The following is a 17,466-nucleotide window of genomic DNA, read 5'->3' on the forward strand; positions in this document are numbered from 1 at the left end:
AATGAGAGGTTACTAGTGCTGATATTTGCAATCATAACTGTATTGCAAGCTCCACCAAGGGAGTCCTCAAGGAGTTGTGTGAACTTTGAAATAGAAAATGAGGGAGTGAGATAGTGATGGCAAGCAACAATACCACTTATGTTTCTCATAATCCTTTTTATCTTTTTGTTCCTTTTTTTATGGATTTGTGTAGTGCTGTATTCCTTGTTAAAAACGATCACATGCATCATGCATGATGAATCAGTGATGTTAGTGTTGTGATGCTGGTGTTGGCGCCACATTTTCATCTTTAATTTCTTTTTTAGAAAATGTTAATAGAAGGATGATTAACAATATCATGGCACTATATACTATCATCCATTCACCAACATGCACCCATGAGTCCATGACTAAATACTAAGCGTGGCATTTTCTTTTTTGCTTTTTTTTTTCCTCTTTTTTGTTCTTCCACTTCTGTGACTTCTATCTTTTTAGGAAGAATATGCAATGGTGCGACTTAAATCCATGGGAACATTCAATGAAAATCACATGGAGATAGTTGATGCTGCAAACGATGGATATAAAACACAATTTCGTACAGAACGTGATGACCTACATCGTGCCATCAACTCAATTGAAGCGTGGAGTACTGGAGGCATTCTCATTATACTTCCATAGATTTAATCTTAACCACGTGAAACTAACGCGGTAGTTGAAGAAGTCGCCAAGCCATCTTGATGATATTACGGTCCACTATTTTCACAATACTTTGATGTCGCGAAGGCAAAAATGTTACCCCTTATCGCTATTGTGATGTCGAAGGAGTTGTCATTCTTGCCATCGAGCCATCTTATAGGTGTTGTGCATGAGCAAATGAGCTTTCATTTTTTGACGCCATAATGAATAATATCATGAAATAAATACAAGATCAGTGGTGCATCATCATTACTCCAATTTTTTGCACGTTTGACATGACCTTTCGTGGCCATGTGGATGGTGTTTGATCATGGTGATTTGGTGCTTGGCAGCTTTCTTCAAATCTTACTGTATATTATTTTCTTTTTTGTTTAATTTCAAGATGTTGGTGCATGAAGTTTACTCCAACTCTCGTTTCTTTCAAATCTCTGGTGCTTGAAGGCTTTCTCCAGATCTCAGAGATGACATAGTATGTTTGAGGTTTCTTCAAACTCATTGTCTACCTTTTTGGTGCAATCTCTAGTGCTTGATAGCTTTCTACGAATCTTAAAAGGTTCGGTGGAGCACCGGTGCGTGAGAGCTTTCTCCAATCTTCAGGCTTAACAGTTTTGGCGAATTTCTGGTGCTTGAAAGCTTTCTCCAGAATTTTGAGGAAATTTGATGAAGTATTGGTGCTTCAAAGCTCTCTCCAATCTCCATGTGAAGAAAATTCACGAATCACTAGTACTTGCTAGCATTCTCTACATCTTCATTTCAAATTATTATTTTTGGATCATCGGCGCTTAGAAGGTTTCTCTAGACTTCCACGAATTTTGAAGAAGTAATGGTGCTTAGGAGCTTCCTCCAGTATTCGAACACATGACAATTGATTCAGTGCTCATAGTTCATCATTGTAAATTTCAAAGGCTAATGCGAAACGATCTCGACGTTCCCATTCCCCCAAGTTCAATTTTTATTTAATGTGGCTTCACTCGAAAAGATGCCTACAAACCATATAAGTACTTGAGATGTGCTTATTTGGATCAAGCCAAACATACTCAAGATCTTTTTCTTTTTAGTATGCAATTTATACTCTTTCTTAGGATTTTTTTTGTTTCTTCGTTTATACTCTTGTTTAGGAGTAATCTTCTTTTTTTGTGTGGATAATTTTGTGTCTTTGTGAATTTGTTTTTTTTTTTTAGAAGGTTGCATACATGATCATCCATCGATGTAGATGCCTACTCTGAGTGATCTTCATGACTGACAATTGCAAGCTCCATTTTGTAGTCTCTAGTTGCTAAATCCTGGAATGTTTTGAGCCTGATTCCTTGCAAGATGTACGTCAAGTTCTAATGGATTCCTTGGATGCACATCTCCACAACAGAAGTTTCGGACAAGTGATCTTTGCATTGAAGGCTTAGTGTTCTTCATCAATCGATGTAATCCACGACTGGTTCGTCCTCCAACTGGGTGGTTTGAGTCAACTCTGTTATGCTGGCAATACGTGAGTGCTGAAGAAACGATCCAGAAACGCTTCTTCCATTTATTCCCAGTTGTCAATTGATCTAGTGGCTAAGTCGGTATATCAATCGAATGCCACTCCTTTCAAAGATCGAACAAGCTGTTTCACAAGTAGGTCTCCTTCAGTACCTACATTATTACAAGTTTCAATATAGTGTGCTATATATTGCTTGGGATTGCCAATGCCATCGAAATGCATGAATTTGGGAGGTTGATAGCCCATAGGCATTTCTAGGGCATCAATTCTCTTTGTATAAGGCTTCGTGTAGTGATCATTCCTGTCAAAATCTCCATCAAGTTGGCATTTGTCAGCTGTGGCTATCATATCTTGAATTTGTTGGAAATTGAATGAATCGCCATGGATCGCTCCATCCTTTGGGCAAGTCTTTGACTTCCGGCTGAATTCGGATCCATCACTATCGCCTTCGCTTTCATCAGTTGGACGTTTCTCAAGTTTCTTTGTAAGAGTAGCAAGTTGTTTGCTTTGGAGTTTGATTTGTGCTTCTTTTTCCTCATTCTCTTTGGCGAGTTTGTGAATGAGCATCTTCATGTTTGTTAATATTCTTCATCCATGGTATTTGCTTCAATGGTCACATGACACTTACATTAACAACATCCGTCACTCCATTGATTGACTCCGTCGAAGGATCCATGCTTGGAGGAAAGGATTTGTTGCTATCATGAACATATCTTCTTTTGGCCACCATGGTTGAATGAATTTGCTTCATTGCTTGAACGAAGAAAGAGGTGAGAGGCACAGATTGTCCCACCGGGCGTGCCAAAAATTTGTAAATGCAAATTTTAGATGTCTGCAAAATAGAATCAGAAGATGTGAAGAAATGATAATCTTATTAATATAAAAATTAGAGTACAATCTCTAATATATATCTATTGATTCGATCTCCAATAATGATTTGATTTTCTTGAATGAGGGCCTCCGGGCTTGATCTCCTTCAAGTATGGTTTCTTGAACATAACAACTTTAATGCTTGTTGTTCTTCTTCTAGGTTGAATGATTTGATTTGGATGTGTAGACTGAGAGAGTTTCTAAACTCTGGAGCAGCTTTCTCTCTCTCTTTTTCAGTCTTCTGTTTTTTCTCCCTCATAGCTCCAGAGTCTTATTTTTTCTCCTCTAGCAAGTGAAGAGGATACCTCTATTATAGAGTTAAGAGAACCCTAATAAGGTTTTCACTTAACCTGCCTCTTGGGTCTCATGGACATAACCCTGTCAAGAGTCCAACTTATTTCGTTGAATGGGACATTGACCTGATAGTAAATAATTTAATTAACATATGCTAATTTTAGTAAGAAGCCCAAATTAAATAATGTTGATGACTATATATTAATAAAAGTCAACACTTTACCTTAATGGGTCAAATAATAATTATGTGGCATTTAACAAAATTTTCATGCCTACAAGCGTCACGTGACACAAAAAAAATGGCCCATGCAGGTCTCGAACCTGCGACCTTCGCGTTATTAGCACGACGCTCTAACCAGCTGAGCTAATAGGCCACTTGTTGTATGATTACGAGCTGAGTGAATATTTTTCAAAATAATAACAAATAATTGAGCTATTGAAGCTCAACTTTGCTGCAGTTTCTCTGCTACTACTCCACAATTGATACCTTGATTTGAGTGCATCTTCTTGGAGGAGGAAATAGAGAAAAAAAATGGGGTGGGCAATTGCGTTGCATGGAGGAGCAGGTGATATCCCTTTAAATCTTCCCCAACACGAAAAAGAAGGCCGTGAAACAGCTCTCCAACACTGCCTTGATATTGGTGTCACTGCTCTTAAAGCTGCCCACTCTCCTCTTGATGTCGTCGAGCTTGTGGTAAACTATTATTCTTCTAACAGTCTTTAACACTTTTCTAATGGCTTTGATTGGTTTTTTTTTTTTTTTTAAAACGAGCAACGGTGATATAGATGGGATTCGATTTCAAATTTTAAGTACCATCCTATAAGACTTACCAACTAAACTAGATAACATCCACGTAATGGGTTTGTTGTGGGTTGTATCATACATACTTCACTTTCACCTAGTTATAAGTAAGGGATCGTATTATATTCGTATCAAGATTTTTTATAATTTTAAATCATTAGTACTTAAAGATATTAATGGTCAATATTATGCATTAGCTAACATAAAAGTTAAATTGGGTATGTTCAACAATTAATAGTATTAGTGATCTCATATTTTCATGTGTGAATTCTGATCTTAATGTATGCCCACTGCCAGAGAAAGAGTAGGGTATTGGGGTATTGGAATCATTGTTGTTATTGATCTTAATTAGGGGGTATGTGCTGATCATAATTCACAAGAATTGATTATTTATTTACTGTGTAGTATTTCATCATTCTAGTTTGTCATCATGGCAAAAGAAAGACAAACTCGGATATTCGGATATTGAAATTTGAAACTGATGAATGGATTTGTGATCATGTTTTTTGTTGTTGTTAATATCACTTTATTGATTTATGAATTGTTTCATTTCTGAGATGCACAAGTACTAACTCAGGAAACACTATTAGGAATTGATATTTGGGTTCTATAATGTCAGAGGACCAACTCAACCAAAAGCTTAAGCTGATGGTTGGAGTCCCATGAATAGTTTAATACTCTATCACGCCCCCCTCACGCGAGAGCCCATTAGGCTTGAAGTGTGGATGCAGCACAGGTCTCCCCCATACCTGACGCTAAATATTCCACTTAGAAACGAGGGGGTGGATGAGATTTAAACCCGTGACCTTTATGTCACGCTGGCTCCGATACCATGTCAGAGGACCAACTCAACCAAAAGCTTAAGCTGATGGTTGGAGTCCCAGAAATATTTTAATACTCTATCATATAAGACATTTGATTTAGTCTTAATTCTGATTTTGGGTTCATAGTTCATACAAAAGATGCCATTTTTATGTGTCAGATGATTAAGTTTTATATCGTTATGCAGAAAAGGGTCTTTTGATCCTCTTCTTAGGCTATAGTAAGAATTTTAGAGAAAATATTAGTAGTATGTGACCTTGACAGGTACGTGAACTAGAGAATCATCCACTCTTCAATGCTGGCCGGGGGTCTGTCTTAAACACTGAAGGCAATGTTGAAATGGAAGCGTGTATAATGGATGGCAACACCAAGAAATGTGGTGCGGTTTCTGGTCTTAAAACTGTTGTGAATGCCGTTTCTCTTGCACGCCTGGTTATGGAGAAGACTCCTCATATATATCTTGGATTTGAAGGAGCAGAGGCCTTTGCTAAGGAACAAGTGAGTGTGTCCCTTTTCATTCTATTTTTTCATGTTTCATGATCATCCGTGATTGTCATTTATCTTTCGGCACAACTGTTGGTCTGTTGCACTTGTTTAATGAAGAGCATGCGGTATATGATTTGCTAGCTTGATCAGTTAAATTTTTTTTTGTTGACCATGTTCGTATTGCTATATTTTGCTGATTAAGTCATAACTAAGCAGGGAGTTGAAACTCAGGAACCGAGTCATTTCATCACTCCAGCAAATATTGAAAGGCTAAAACAAGCTAAAGAGGCAAACAGAGTGCAGGTATGATCACTTGTCTCTATAGATATGAAGCTTCTTACTAAAACATAGAGTGGAAATCCTACTTTATGAAATTCTGTTGTAAGACGTTAGTTGTGGTATTAGCCTTCTCATTTGATATGTTAACTCATAGAAAATGAACTAGCTTAGCTGTCTGCATGTTTTGCGCCTCTAATTAACAGAAAACTAATGACTTGCCCATCTAATTCCACATCGCTACTTATATTTTGATGGTTTGCTATATGTATGGTACTTATCTTGTAGCTAGACTACACTCAGCCCATACAGAACGACGTGAAAATAGAAACACACAATGTCAATGGTGACAGTCAATTGGGTACAGTTGGATGTGTTGCAGTTGATGGTGATGGCAATTTGGCTGCTGCAACCTCAACAGGAGGCTTTGTCAACAAGATGGTAGGAAGAATCGGAGACACCCCAATCATTGGTGCGGGTACATATGCGAACACCTTTTGTGCTGTCTCTGCCACCGGAAAAGGGGAAGACATCATACGTGGTACCATCGCACGAGATGTGGCTGCACTTATGGAGTATAAACATCTTTCTTTGAAAGAAGCCACTGCTTATGTCGTGGAAAACGGTGCCCCACAAGGGAGCGTTGGACTGATTGCTGTATCAGCTGCAGGAGAAATTGCTATGCCTTTCAATACTACTGGGATGTTTCGGGCTTCTGCAACACAAGATGGTTACTCTCAGATTGCAATACATTAAAAGGACTTGATTCAAGATAGTAGATACGGCAGATTGTGTTGGAGCTCTTTCTCTATGAAAAATCTGTATCTTGTACCAGCATTCCACTTTGTTTGGTCCATGGAGATTTGCTGGTGATAGAATTTCCTGAAACAAACAAGACCAGTTTAGTGAATCACAAGTTTGCCGAGCATGAAATTATACAGGCTCAGAGTCAGATAGATTTCCTTATCTCCAATTGATATGGATGTCAACTTGTTATGCAAATGGCAATGTAGACCTTTTATGACAAATTTTACTGACTCACTTTCAATAAATTCAAGTTATTATCACATAAAAGCAATATCTTAAGCATATATTTCCTCCATTTCCTTCAATTGGAATGGAATAATGGGAATATTGGACTTTTGCATCATTCACATATTTTGACTTTGACAAAATAAATCGTCAAAGTTATGCATTGAAAAACATACATATCAATCCATTGCAATTTTAGAGAGACGGTTGAAGCTTTTTTTAATTTGAAAGCTTATACGTGACCTCACAATAGTGGTAACGAACCCCCTTCATAATTGATATACCAACTTTTCATGTTTGATTAGTACAAAGTTTTTATCAGGTGATAAATGAGCGAGAGTGATATCCCCATATCTAGTATTGGACATACCTCTCACATGAACACCAAAGGACTACCATAATGAAACAAACGCAACAATATTAACGAAATCACTATATCAAATTGACATCTTTTTTTATCATAATCCAAGAGCAGGCTTCACTAGTTGAAAAAACAGCTTCTCTCTCTAAAAACTAATCCTCTGCCTTCTCTCTAAACACAAACCTCCCTAACCCTAGGAACTCGCCGGAGTTTCGGCGCCGCGTAGTTATCCGACGGGTTCTACGGCGAGCTCCCTTGTTTTTTACCACCCCTCTTCTTTCGTTTCTCTTCGTTGTTCTTTCGTTTCTCTTAGTTTTTAGTTTTTTCGACGAGTCTTCTTCTCCCGTGTGTCGTCCCCCTCCCCTGTCGAGTCTGGTGGCTTCCCCTCCCTATCCCATGCTATGTCGTCGGGCATCCGCTCCCCTTCCTCGTCCCCTGGTCTCGTGTTTCTCCGGTGAGTCTTCGTAGTTTTCTTGTTTTTTAGTTTCTCTTGTTTTTCATTTGTTGGGTTCTCTCTTCCCCGTCCCCGTCCCTGTTTTGGTTTCCTCCTCTCCCCAGTAGTTTACTTGGTCTAGGTTGTGGGCTCCCCCCTCTCCCCGATCTTGTTGTGGGCTTTCCCTTCCCCCTCCCCAATAGTGATGTGGGTCTCTTTTTGGGCTTCCCATCCCCACTCCCCCGGTCTCGTGTTTGGGCTTCCCCTCCCCTTCCCCCCGATTTAGTTTTGGGCTTCCCCTACCCCCTCTCTCCTATCGTTAAGTTGGTGTCTATTTTAGATGTGTGTATTTTGTTCCCAAGTGCATTTGTTTTTTTTTTCTTAATTATGGTAGTATGAGTTTGTTGTTCGTTTCCTCAATCTGCTTGATACTTTTGTTAAGTGCTGGAGACCAGGTAGTCTTCAAGCTGTCGGGTCTGGTTTATGTGGGTGCCTAGGGTTTACGTGGCACAAGGTCTCATGGTTGGGATTTGTTGTCTCCGATTTCGACGATTGGATAGTTGTTCGAAATCTAACAACAGTTAGATTTCAGTCTCGCTTGGTAATGATCTTATCAATCATTATCTTGACAAAACGATATCTGAAGGAATGTGAGCTTCTCCTCAAAGGAGAAGCCTGAAATACCCATTCAAGAGGGTCTTGAGTCACAAAGGAATGTGACTCTTACAAGAATCCCAACTCAAAAATTTCAAGAGAAAGAAGGTCTCGAGGATTGTTCGTGTTGTGAATTCCTAATCTCGTTGTTACTTTGTTCTCCTAATCGTGAAATCAATCCATTCCCTCCACTCCTTTTAATAGGGTTTATGGCGAACATCGTCATCTACCAGCAAAAGAGCTTCACTACAATTCAGTCACAACATAACCCTACACATTGAGCAATGTTATGCAAGTTTAAGTTTTTTATGTTATTGAATTGTTATGTAAGAGCACGTAACACTCAGTTTAGTATCTTTGTTTTTATTTGGTTGTATTAGCTTTAGGTTGTACTTCCGTTTTTTACTTGATGCAAATTTTCCCCGTTGTCAAAAAAAATTGACATCTTTGAAGCAAGATGGCTACCATCTATGAAAGTACAATTACAATTGAGACCAAAATTGCTATGAAGTTTATTACACATTGCTACAAAATAAATAAGAATCTAAACTATATCAAAGGCCAAAAAAAATTAAAATCCACAGCCAAAAAATGAAATTTCATCGCCTTTTCCCTATTTCAATTTACGGCCCCCTAAAAAATCTGTAAAAGCAACTTCCTCTTTTAGAATATATATATGTAAATTGAGGAACTAAAATGTGCCAATTCAAGATCCTAATGAAGGTAAAAATCCCTTTCTCAATCTACAACTGGTTGAACCGCAGGCTCCAGTGTACCTGACTGCATCAATCACCAGCAAAGCCCACAAAGTATTCAATTCGTAACACATTCCTGAAGGTATGTACTGCTCTGGTTCACATATCGATGCCACAAAGGTTTATACCGCGCAATGCCCAATTTTAGCCATGGCTTCATGTTCCCATTAAAGTGAATTACAGCTGCACTCTCTATGAGACGGTTATCTATGTTTGGATCATATCCTAATCCAAGTACATGCCATCTTCGATCAAGTGGCTCTGTCAATCCATAGAAACTGAGAAGTCCAGGAGGAAGAGTACCAAGCTTCCACAATGACCAATCAGAATTTTGCTCCATCCAGTAATGATAACGTGTAGTCACATTCGCTTTTCTCCACGCAATCAAATCAAAAACATTCATGCCAAATGCCCATCCACAAGCCTGAGGATCAAACTTAGAGCTGATTATCGGGTTTGAGAAATTGAGATACTTATAGTACCGGTGAAATGCTTCAAGGCAAGTTTCAACAGCTCCATTCACATTCCCATGCAAGTCCAATGAAAAAAGCGGGGTCAGATCTTTCTGGACAACCACGTCATCATCAAGGAAAACAACTTTCTCCAACTGGGGGTAAATGTTAGTTACATAGAACCGAAGGTGGTTCAATAACGATATGTATTTTGGGTTCCGAAACTTTGGCTCAACTCTGAAATCTTGAGTCCCACTGAAGTAGTAGGCCTGTGAATCGGGGTCAAGCAGCTGTTTTTGGACAGGAGAGTAAGAGGAATTTAACCAACTGAATTCTTCAATGTTCTGAACCTCTATGGTTGCACCTTTGAAGTCATTATTCAGAAACCAAGTCTGCATAGCACCATATGTGACACCATTTGTAACTATGTGGAAGACAAGCTGCTTTGGATGGTCAGCATTTGAGATGGTAGAGTTGACAACTACTGAGACACCAAGCAGATTATCTGAAAATATGCAGAAATGATAAAGATTGTTGTCCACAAGACGAGGAGAATTCTTGTTATCTTCTGCTAACGGCTGTAGTGAAGGTTTCTTCAACCAATCAGCCATCAGTTTAATGTTCAAGCAATGGAGGTTCTTCGGTAACGATTCAGCAGCCAACTGCCCAAAAATTGTGCTCTGAACAGTTGCCGCATGTGCACGCTCTTCAAGTGCTTGGATGTGAGATTTCATAGTCATTATAGTCGTAGCAATGTCATAGTGAGCATCTTGCGACTTGAAGATCAGAGATGATAAGCTTTTAATTATTGGTTCAGCTTCATCCAGGGATATAGCCTCTCCTCTCATAGCAGCTTTTGAAAGCAGAAGCTGGCAACTTCTGATCCTTGAGCTGAGTTCCCAAGCAAGCTGAAGATTGTTGTGCTCTTTTGCAATGATAACATATGCCTTGGCAAGGGTCATTTGATCAGCTAATTGCCTAGCAACTGAACCCGAATTCAATAACTCGTCAGTAAAATTTAACTGCTCCCGAACAGGTCCTACTGTCTCATCTTTTTCCTGTCGTATCAGTCATTAAACACAAGTAAGCCACTGCAAGTAGTAAGCCAAATGCAACAGTGAAACTATTTCAAGGTCATTTACAGGCACATTTCCCAATAAAATGGGAATGACTACGGAATTACATGTATATGTTGATTGTTGCAGTCTATCGCATACATGTTGTATTACAGATTTAGGACAACAATCCAACAAAAGACTGCAAAATTTGAGCTGATTCAGGTAAATGCCAAGCACAACAGAAACAATGACTGCCAACAACAAAGAGTATATGTACTTTTGTACTATATTAGGTATATTACCAAGCACAAAATCACGTATCGAAGTCCAAGGTGATGCATTGCCACTGGCATACATGAATTTTTCTTCATTAATTTACAATAACACCCGTTAACACCCAGAGATGTAGGTATAAATTCAAAAATTACCTTGGAATTCTAAAACGGAAAAAAAAGGTCTTCCTGCTCTTTTCTTTTTTTTTTTTTTTTTTGCAAGGGCATAGTCAACTTCGTTACAGTCAGCAAATCCGCCAAACAATTGTTAGAGACATGCTATGGGAGACGCCTTGCCACAGACATCCATATGATGCTCCCTGTGAAAGTCTACATATATTTCTTCACTATTACATCAAGTTATTACCTTAACTCAGATAAGTATGGGTGTATTCTTCAGATATGTACTTAGGAAACATGTCTCTTTACAACGCAATCGTCAAAAAGTAGGTAGTGAAATGATGATTTGGGAAATAAATGCAATAAAGTAAAAACTGGCCAGTCAAGATAGATTTTCGATACACCATATATTGCATCAGCAATAACTTCAATCTTACACTCATTGCGCTCAGGAATTATGTTAGTATATTTTAAATTTAATGAAAATACTAACTGTTGCATCTCATTCATTTTCATTTCAACTTCATCCATTGAGTATCCCAAGGCAATCCCTTCACCAACTATTTAAATTTAACTAGTAGAAGGTAGAGGATTCAACGCACAAAGACTGATCACATAAAATCTGACTCAAACACAACAATGTGCATTTCACTTGTGAAGAAATGCACATAACAGTAAGGGGGTCTACATGAAGATCTAAATACTGTATATAAAATTCTACATTATATAACTCCATTGAAGCCTAGAAGGGAAGGACTAGATGCTGTATATAACAAGAAAAGAACCAAATTTGTCTTATTTTATTTTGTCTTTATTTACTTTTGATGAGAGAATGACCTCCAAAATAACCTACTTGATATACAGAGAGCTGATGTTGATTCTACAGCTACCTGGTAGTTTTGAGGGAATGACCTCCAAAATAACAAGAAGAAATAGAATACAATGGAAAGAACAGACATGGATATACTTTTTTCTGATGGTGACTGATGATAGAAACCAGTGAAGAAATAGGCATAGTCAAACATTCTTCATCCAGGAGATCATAAATCATAACCAGGGCCATCATCCTGTTTGCCTTTTCCTTTTGGGTAGGTGGTATTTTCAGACATCAGGATACTTGCTGCTAAAGTAATAATGTACAGAAGGAAAGAGGACTTGGCATTCATCATAGAACTTAAATTAGGGAGATAGACATTATAGTAGCCATAGATACCAAGGATATGTTCTCAAATTATAAAGATAAGTTTGAGAAAAGTAACTCAATTTTAGCAAAAATAAGTTATATTAAGCTAAAAATAAAGTTACGTTCCACAAATACAAGTTCCACAAAAATAAGTTAAGTTTAGCAAATTTAAGTTCAAGGTAAGCAAAAAGTTAGTTTAGTTTGACATAATAAGTTTGGATTGGAATAATTTAGTTAAGTACAACCAAAGTTCAATTCAGCAAAAAAAATGTTCAGTAAGCAAAGATAAGTTAAGTTTCGTAAAAATAAGTTGAGGAGAATAGAGCCCAAGCTAGAGTTTGGCATGACTACCCTCCCAGGTCTGAGGAAACACTGCAATTAAGCATTTCCATCACCCATTCTCGATCATTTCTATAAGAAAAATACCAGACTAAAAAAGCAAAGGGGTCAAGCCAAGGAAATTAAATAAAAAGAAAAAGATAGCAGGGTTTCAATGAGTATTTCAGAAGAGCAGTAAGCTGTGCCATAAATGACCAGTAAATTTCACAACATAATCCATCTGGTTCAAGAAGTGTTACTTCATCAAAAGAACCTGATGACCGCAACTCAAGGATTGTATGCTTAATATCTGCACTGTGCGAATTTGATAATGGAGGTTCACGAGCTAAGGGAAGATAACATCAAAACCCTAGACCTAATGGAAGCTAATAATGAAGTCATGAAACTTGTCAAGATGTCAGAAGACAAAAGACAATGTTTGACTACTTTTAACAGAACTTGATAAGAAATTCTGTGATATAGAACTTGGTGCGCACAGGGGAAGAAAGGTCCATGCAATATCATAACTATAACCACTAGAATAGAACTAGCTGAAAGAATGGCAAGCGAAACTCTTCAAAAAGCATGAGTTATACATCCCTCGGTATCTCTTTCCAGACATTAAAGCCAAAAGAATCAAGAAGCTCTCTTCATGTCTAGATAACTGTAATATTTTTTCCACTGACTGGACCCATTTCAAACAGTAGCGAAAATGGCTCATGAAATAATAAATCCCTAACATGAAAAAGGAATCACATTCAAATAAGATTTTGTAGCCAAGGAACATGACATCACCCACAAAAAGCACAATGAACTACTTATAGTTATATTCCCAAAGTAAGTGCAACAGATCATATGACAAGGGCTCTGAAAGAACCACCCCCTTAGGTGGTCCTTATTAACAGACAAACAAGCGGATTAAGAACTTCAACAACTCGAATCCAGAGCGACGGAGAAGTAACCTCAATTAAACATTAACTAAGGAAACTATTCAGTTGCTACCACATCCATGATCCATCTAGATTCTAGACTATCTCACAATACTTGACATCAGTACAGATTACAGACAGACAACTAATTCTGTCTAAATCTAGTGAACTTGTCTTGGACTCACATCTTATCGAAATCAGGCAAAAAAAAGCAAGAACTAAAGCTTATACTTTATAGTAAAATCCATTAGTTCTTCTATGACATCTCACCTACCAAGATGCTCTCAATAAAATCATCATCATTGACCCACAAACTAAAATGGCAAACAATCACTTAAACCTTCAACCTATTAACAGTTCAATTATATGATTATAAATAAATAAATAACTTCACGATCAAAAAGCTTACAACTTAGCATAACAAAGTAACAAACAAAAGAATAACAAAGAAAAATTAAAAAAATTACCAGTGTCGGCTGAGAAACTTGATCTTGATTATGATTATGTTGAACAACAAACAAAAAAATCCCAGCAAAGAAGAACAATCCAAGAAGTGGCCAGATCCAATTTGGAATCCGTCTTCGAACAGGGCGCCCAGCCACCCGTCGCCGCATCTTCTTTTTCCAGAAATTCACCACAAAATTCAACAATCTAAGCTTCACCCATCAATTAATCAAGATTTCAATCACCATGTTACTGCATCAATTTTGCAGCAAAAGAGCAAATTTTTATTGTTTTGTAGACTTAAAATCTTGAATACAAACAAAACCCAGTACAGTATTTTGGTTGAAAATTGTGCCCAAAAGTGTGATTTTCACAAGTTATAAAAGGAATCACCCAGATATGATAAGACTATCAAATTGGGATTTCTTTCTTTATAAACGCGTTTAAAGTTGTTGTTTCTTTACTCTCCTTTTTTTTTTTGTTCTTCTTTAACTGGGTTGATGAAGGAAAAAGAGCAAAGCAAAAATGGTTATGAGCGGCAAATGATGAACGGGAAAAATGAAGAGTAGAGATTTAGAATGGGACACTGAGAATCCACCACATTTATGATTTTATTATGTGGGCAGCCTTCTATTTTTTATTATTAAGGGGGGATTGGAGGAGAAATTGAGGGACAAAATGAAAATGTTGAGTTTTGTTTTTGTCACACTAATAATTTTTGACTGATATGTTATGTTAGACTGACGGGCTAGAGGGAGGAGAAAGGTCTACACATGAATGCATGTGCTTTAGCCTTTATTGATTTATTGTTCATATCATCATATGTGTTCTTGGCCTATTCTATATTTATTAAATATGAAGGTATAACTAATCACTAAGCTGTTTGTGATTAAAAGAGAAAGGAACTATAATGGAGCCAATATAGGTGTAATTATTAAGATGTTCTTCCTTACTCTTCTTTGTTAGTGTACGATTTGGTATTTAGTTTTATTATACTAAACTAGTTTTAGGACCCGTGCAAAAATGCACGGGAAGTGATTTGCTTAATAAGACAAAATTTTCAATTAAACGAATAGCAGATAACTAATTTTCTAATGTAAAAATAAGTAAAAGTTATATTAACAAATATTACAAAAATGTGTATGAAATTATACATTTTGGAACACTTCCTTATAAACAACATTTGTGGTTGTTTTGCTCATGACTCGGGAAATAGCGACATATAGTTTTTGGACCCGTGCAAAAATGCACGGGAACTTTTTTGTTTAATAAGCATGTTTATATACCAACTACAGTAAAAGCATACAAAAGGTTCTCTATGTCAACTCGATTTAATATAGGCTTATAACTACTCGAAACTCAAATGAGTTTAACCCCTATACCATATTAAATTAATAAACTTTGAACGATGTATTGTAATACAGAATAATCGTATACATATTTAACCAAAAACAAAGCATCAATGATGCACTTTACATAGAAAGACAAAAAATCTCCTTTATTTTAATTATGAAGTTGTTTTGCAAATACATTACACTTTTAGGTTGTAGAAGACTTATTTATATATGTCATTAGATGTAATATTAGACATATCATGTTCTTTCTCACAAATCAGTATTATTATACATTTTCTACCCGTGACTTTAGAAATGACCACATGAAATTGGCTACGTTTGAAAACCGAACTTGGGAGATACAAACCCATATGTGATAGGGATATCTTTGACTTTTATTTATAGTCATTGCAAAACACAATTAAAGAAAAATTTTGTTCCATTTGACAAAATGAGTGTCATATGGGGTATAAATACCATATTACTCCCTTTTTCTTGACATACTCAAGCCCCCTTTAAATGATTCTCTAGGAAATACCAAATATATGTTTTCTACTATATATAGTTGGTATATGATCATTTTCCTTTCCCCAGCTAAAAAAATAACGTGATTGATTTTCTTGTTGCTGGCCCCTTGAGCCACCCCGTGTCCTTGCCACCGCCTGATTGGTTGTTTTTCCATCTTTTTTATTCTCATTTTAATAGTGTAGTCTCCTTTTATTTGGACCCTTTAGCTTGAACATGTCTATGACCTCGAAGATGAATGTTCAATTATCCATGTACCACAATTAACCAAATTTAGTAGAAGAAATACGCTACCCATTGGTACAAAATATGATTTGTTTTTGTAGAAAATTAAGTAATTCATAATTTACGTTTAATAAAAATGCACGGGATGAGATAGCCCATATAATAAAAAAACTCAAACGGTATAAGATAAATACATCACGTTGATGTCATTTTTGTATGATCCATGTTATTTTAACGTCATTAATTTTACTCAAACAAAATTATGGTTTTCCTTTAAAGAATTATAAGTTAATAACATAAAGAGATATGATTACCATAACTATCATAACTTACTAATAGAAAGTGGTCCTACTCGACCAAAATGCACACTAAATCACACTTCTATTATGCAACTTAGTAAAATCAGAATTTAGCATATATTATTTTCCATATTGTTTTGTCCTATTCAATGTAAACCAACCTTAAATATAAACCACCCTCATCCCTTTAATTTTATTCCATAGCCACCCACTAATCATACAATTAACTTCAAATTGAACAAAAATATTGACTTCAATTTATACTTGACGTTCACCTATCGCCTATCTCTAGAATAAAGGGTATTATAGACATTTATTTATTCTACTATAATAATCATGATCTGAATATATAGTATTAAAGAAATTGAACACGCCAAGTTTGGATTTGTCAATATTTAAACTTATAGTATGATTAATACGATTCGATAAGTGTTTCAATACAATAACCAACCCATACATTTATTTACATTTGAAAATTTCATGTGATGGAATAGATCTAGTTCGATCTTGGTTATGCATTAGTTCTAAGTGATTATGCTCTACTTATGATGAAAATAATTTTAATTATGTTATAATCTTAACATATATTTATTGAGATATAAAAAGTTTTTTTAACTTTCGTCCTTCTTTAATATATCATAATTGCATAAATGGAATATCCTAATTAATCATCTACAAACTTTATTTAAGTTATCAAATAGTTACCTATTTTTCTTCTTATTGAGATCTAAAGAATTCCTTAAATCTGAACCATAATGTTATGATGTTATCAAAATGAACTTTCCTTTGATCTTTTTTGTTTTTTGACTCAAATTATCTTCATAATCTTTTGTCTTCCTTCACCAAGTGATATCTATCATTTTATTTGATGACACAATTTTTTAGCTTCATTGAAAAATTCTCTAACTTCCTACCAACATTCTTCAAGGATTTTGTTTTAGATATAGAGATATTATAATTCAAAAAAATTAAATTAAATACATACTTTATTTAATGGTTGCGTACAGATTTAATAAATTTCAATAGTCATTATTAACATCCATTTCAACTAAAAATCACGATTTTCAAAATTATGAGTAGATGAAGGAAATGTTAACACAATAATCTATTATATTTATAATTGTGATCAATTATAATGAAATTGGAAATAAGTTATCTATTTTCCACCGTTCCCCCCTCCTTATACAATCCAAATTTCAACTTTTATTAAACAAAAAAGTACCTCAGATTTCCACCTTAACTTTATTGAATCGCGAAATAGAAAATAATATATTTAGAAAATTTAGGCCGAAAAACCACTCTTTTATGTTTTCTTTCGTCTTGTTAATATCCTTTAAGTTTCTAAGCTATTATGAATGTCGAGATTGTTC

At 36.0% G+C, this 17,466-nt stretch overlaps 2 protein-coding genes and 1 non-coding gene across 3 annotated transcripts; 1 reads left to right on the forward strand and 2 right to left on the reverse strand.

Annotated features, from left to right (window-relative positions):
• Nucleotides 1-3,616: 3,616 nt before the first annotated feature.
• TRNAI-AAU (transfer RNA isoleucine (anticodon AAU)) lies at nt 3,617-3,690 on the reverse strand. Its single transcript has one exon. It is a non-coding gene; the product is annotated as a tRNA-Ile (tRNA).
• Nucleotides 3,691-3,764: 74 nt separating this feature from the next.
• LOC104893930 (isoaspartyl peptidase/L-asparaginase 1) lies at nt 3,765-6,776 on the forward strand. The gene is made up of 4 exons (XM_010680067.4): nt 3,765-4,010; nt 5,205-5,438; nt 5,643-5,729; nt 5,991-6,776. Exons 1-4 carry the CDS (start codon nt 3,849-3,851, stop codon nt 6,456-6,458), a joined length of 951 nt encoding a protein of 316 aa, XP_010678369.2. The 5' UTR covers nt 3,765-3,848; the 3' UTR covers nt 6,459-6,776.
• A 1,875-nt stretch (nt 6,777-8,651) lies between these two features.
• LOC104893929 (hexosyltransferase GAUT11) lies at nt 8,652-14,486 on the reverse strand. Its single transcript, XM_010680066.4, has 2 exons — nt 13,737-14,486; nt 8,652-10,447 (listed from the first exon to the last, which is right to left on the reverse strand). The coding sequence occupies exons 1-2, from the start codon at nt 13,881-13,883 to the stop codon at nt 8,996-8,998; spliced, it is 1,599 nt and encodes a 532-aa protein (XP_010678368.1). The 5' UTR covers nt 13,884-14,486; the 3' UTR covers nt 8,652-8,995.
• Nucleotides 14,487-17,466: the final 2,980 nt, after the last annotated feature.

Source organism: Beta vulgaris, chromosome 5, assembly GCF_026745355.1.
Source record: "Beta vulgaris subsp. vulgaris cultivar EL10 chromosome 5, EL10.2, whole genome shotgun sequence".
Taxonomy (NCBI): Eukaryota; Viridiplantae; Streptophyta; class Magnoliopsida; order Caryophyllales; family Amaranthaceae; genus Beta; species Beta vulgaris.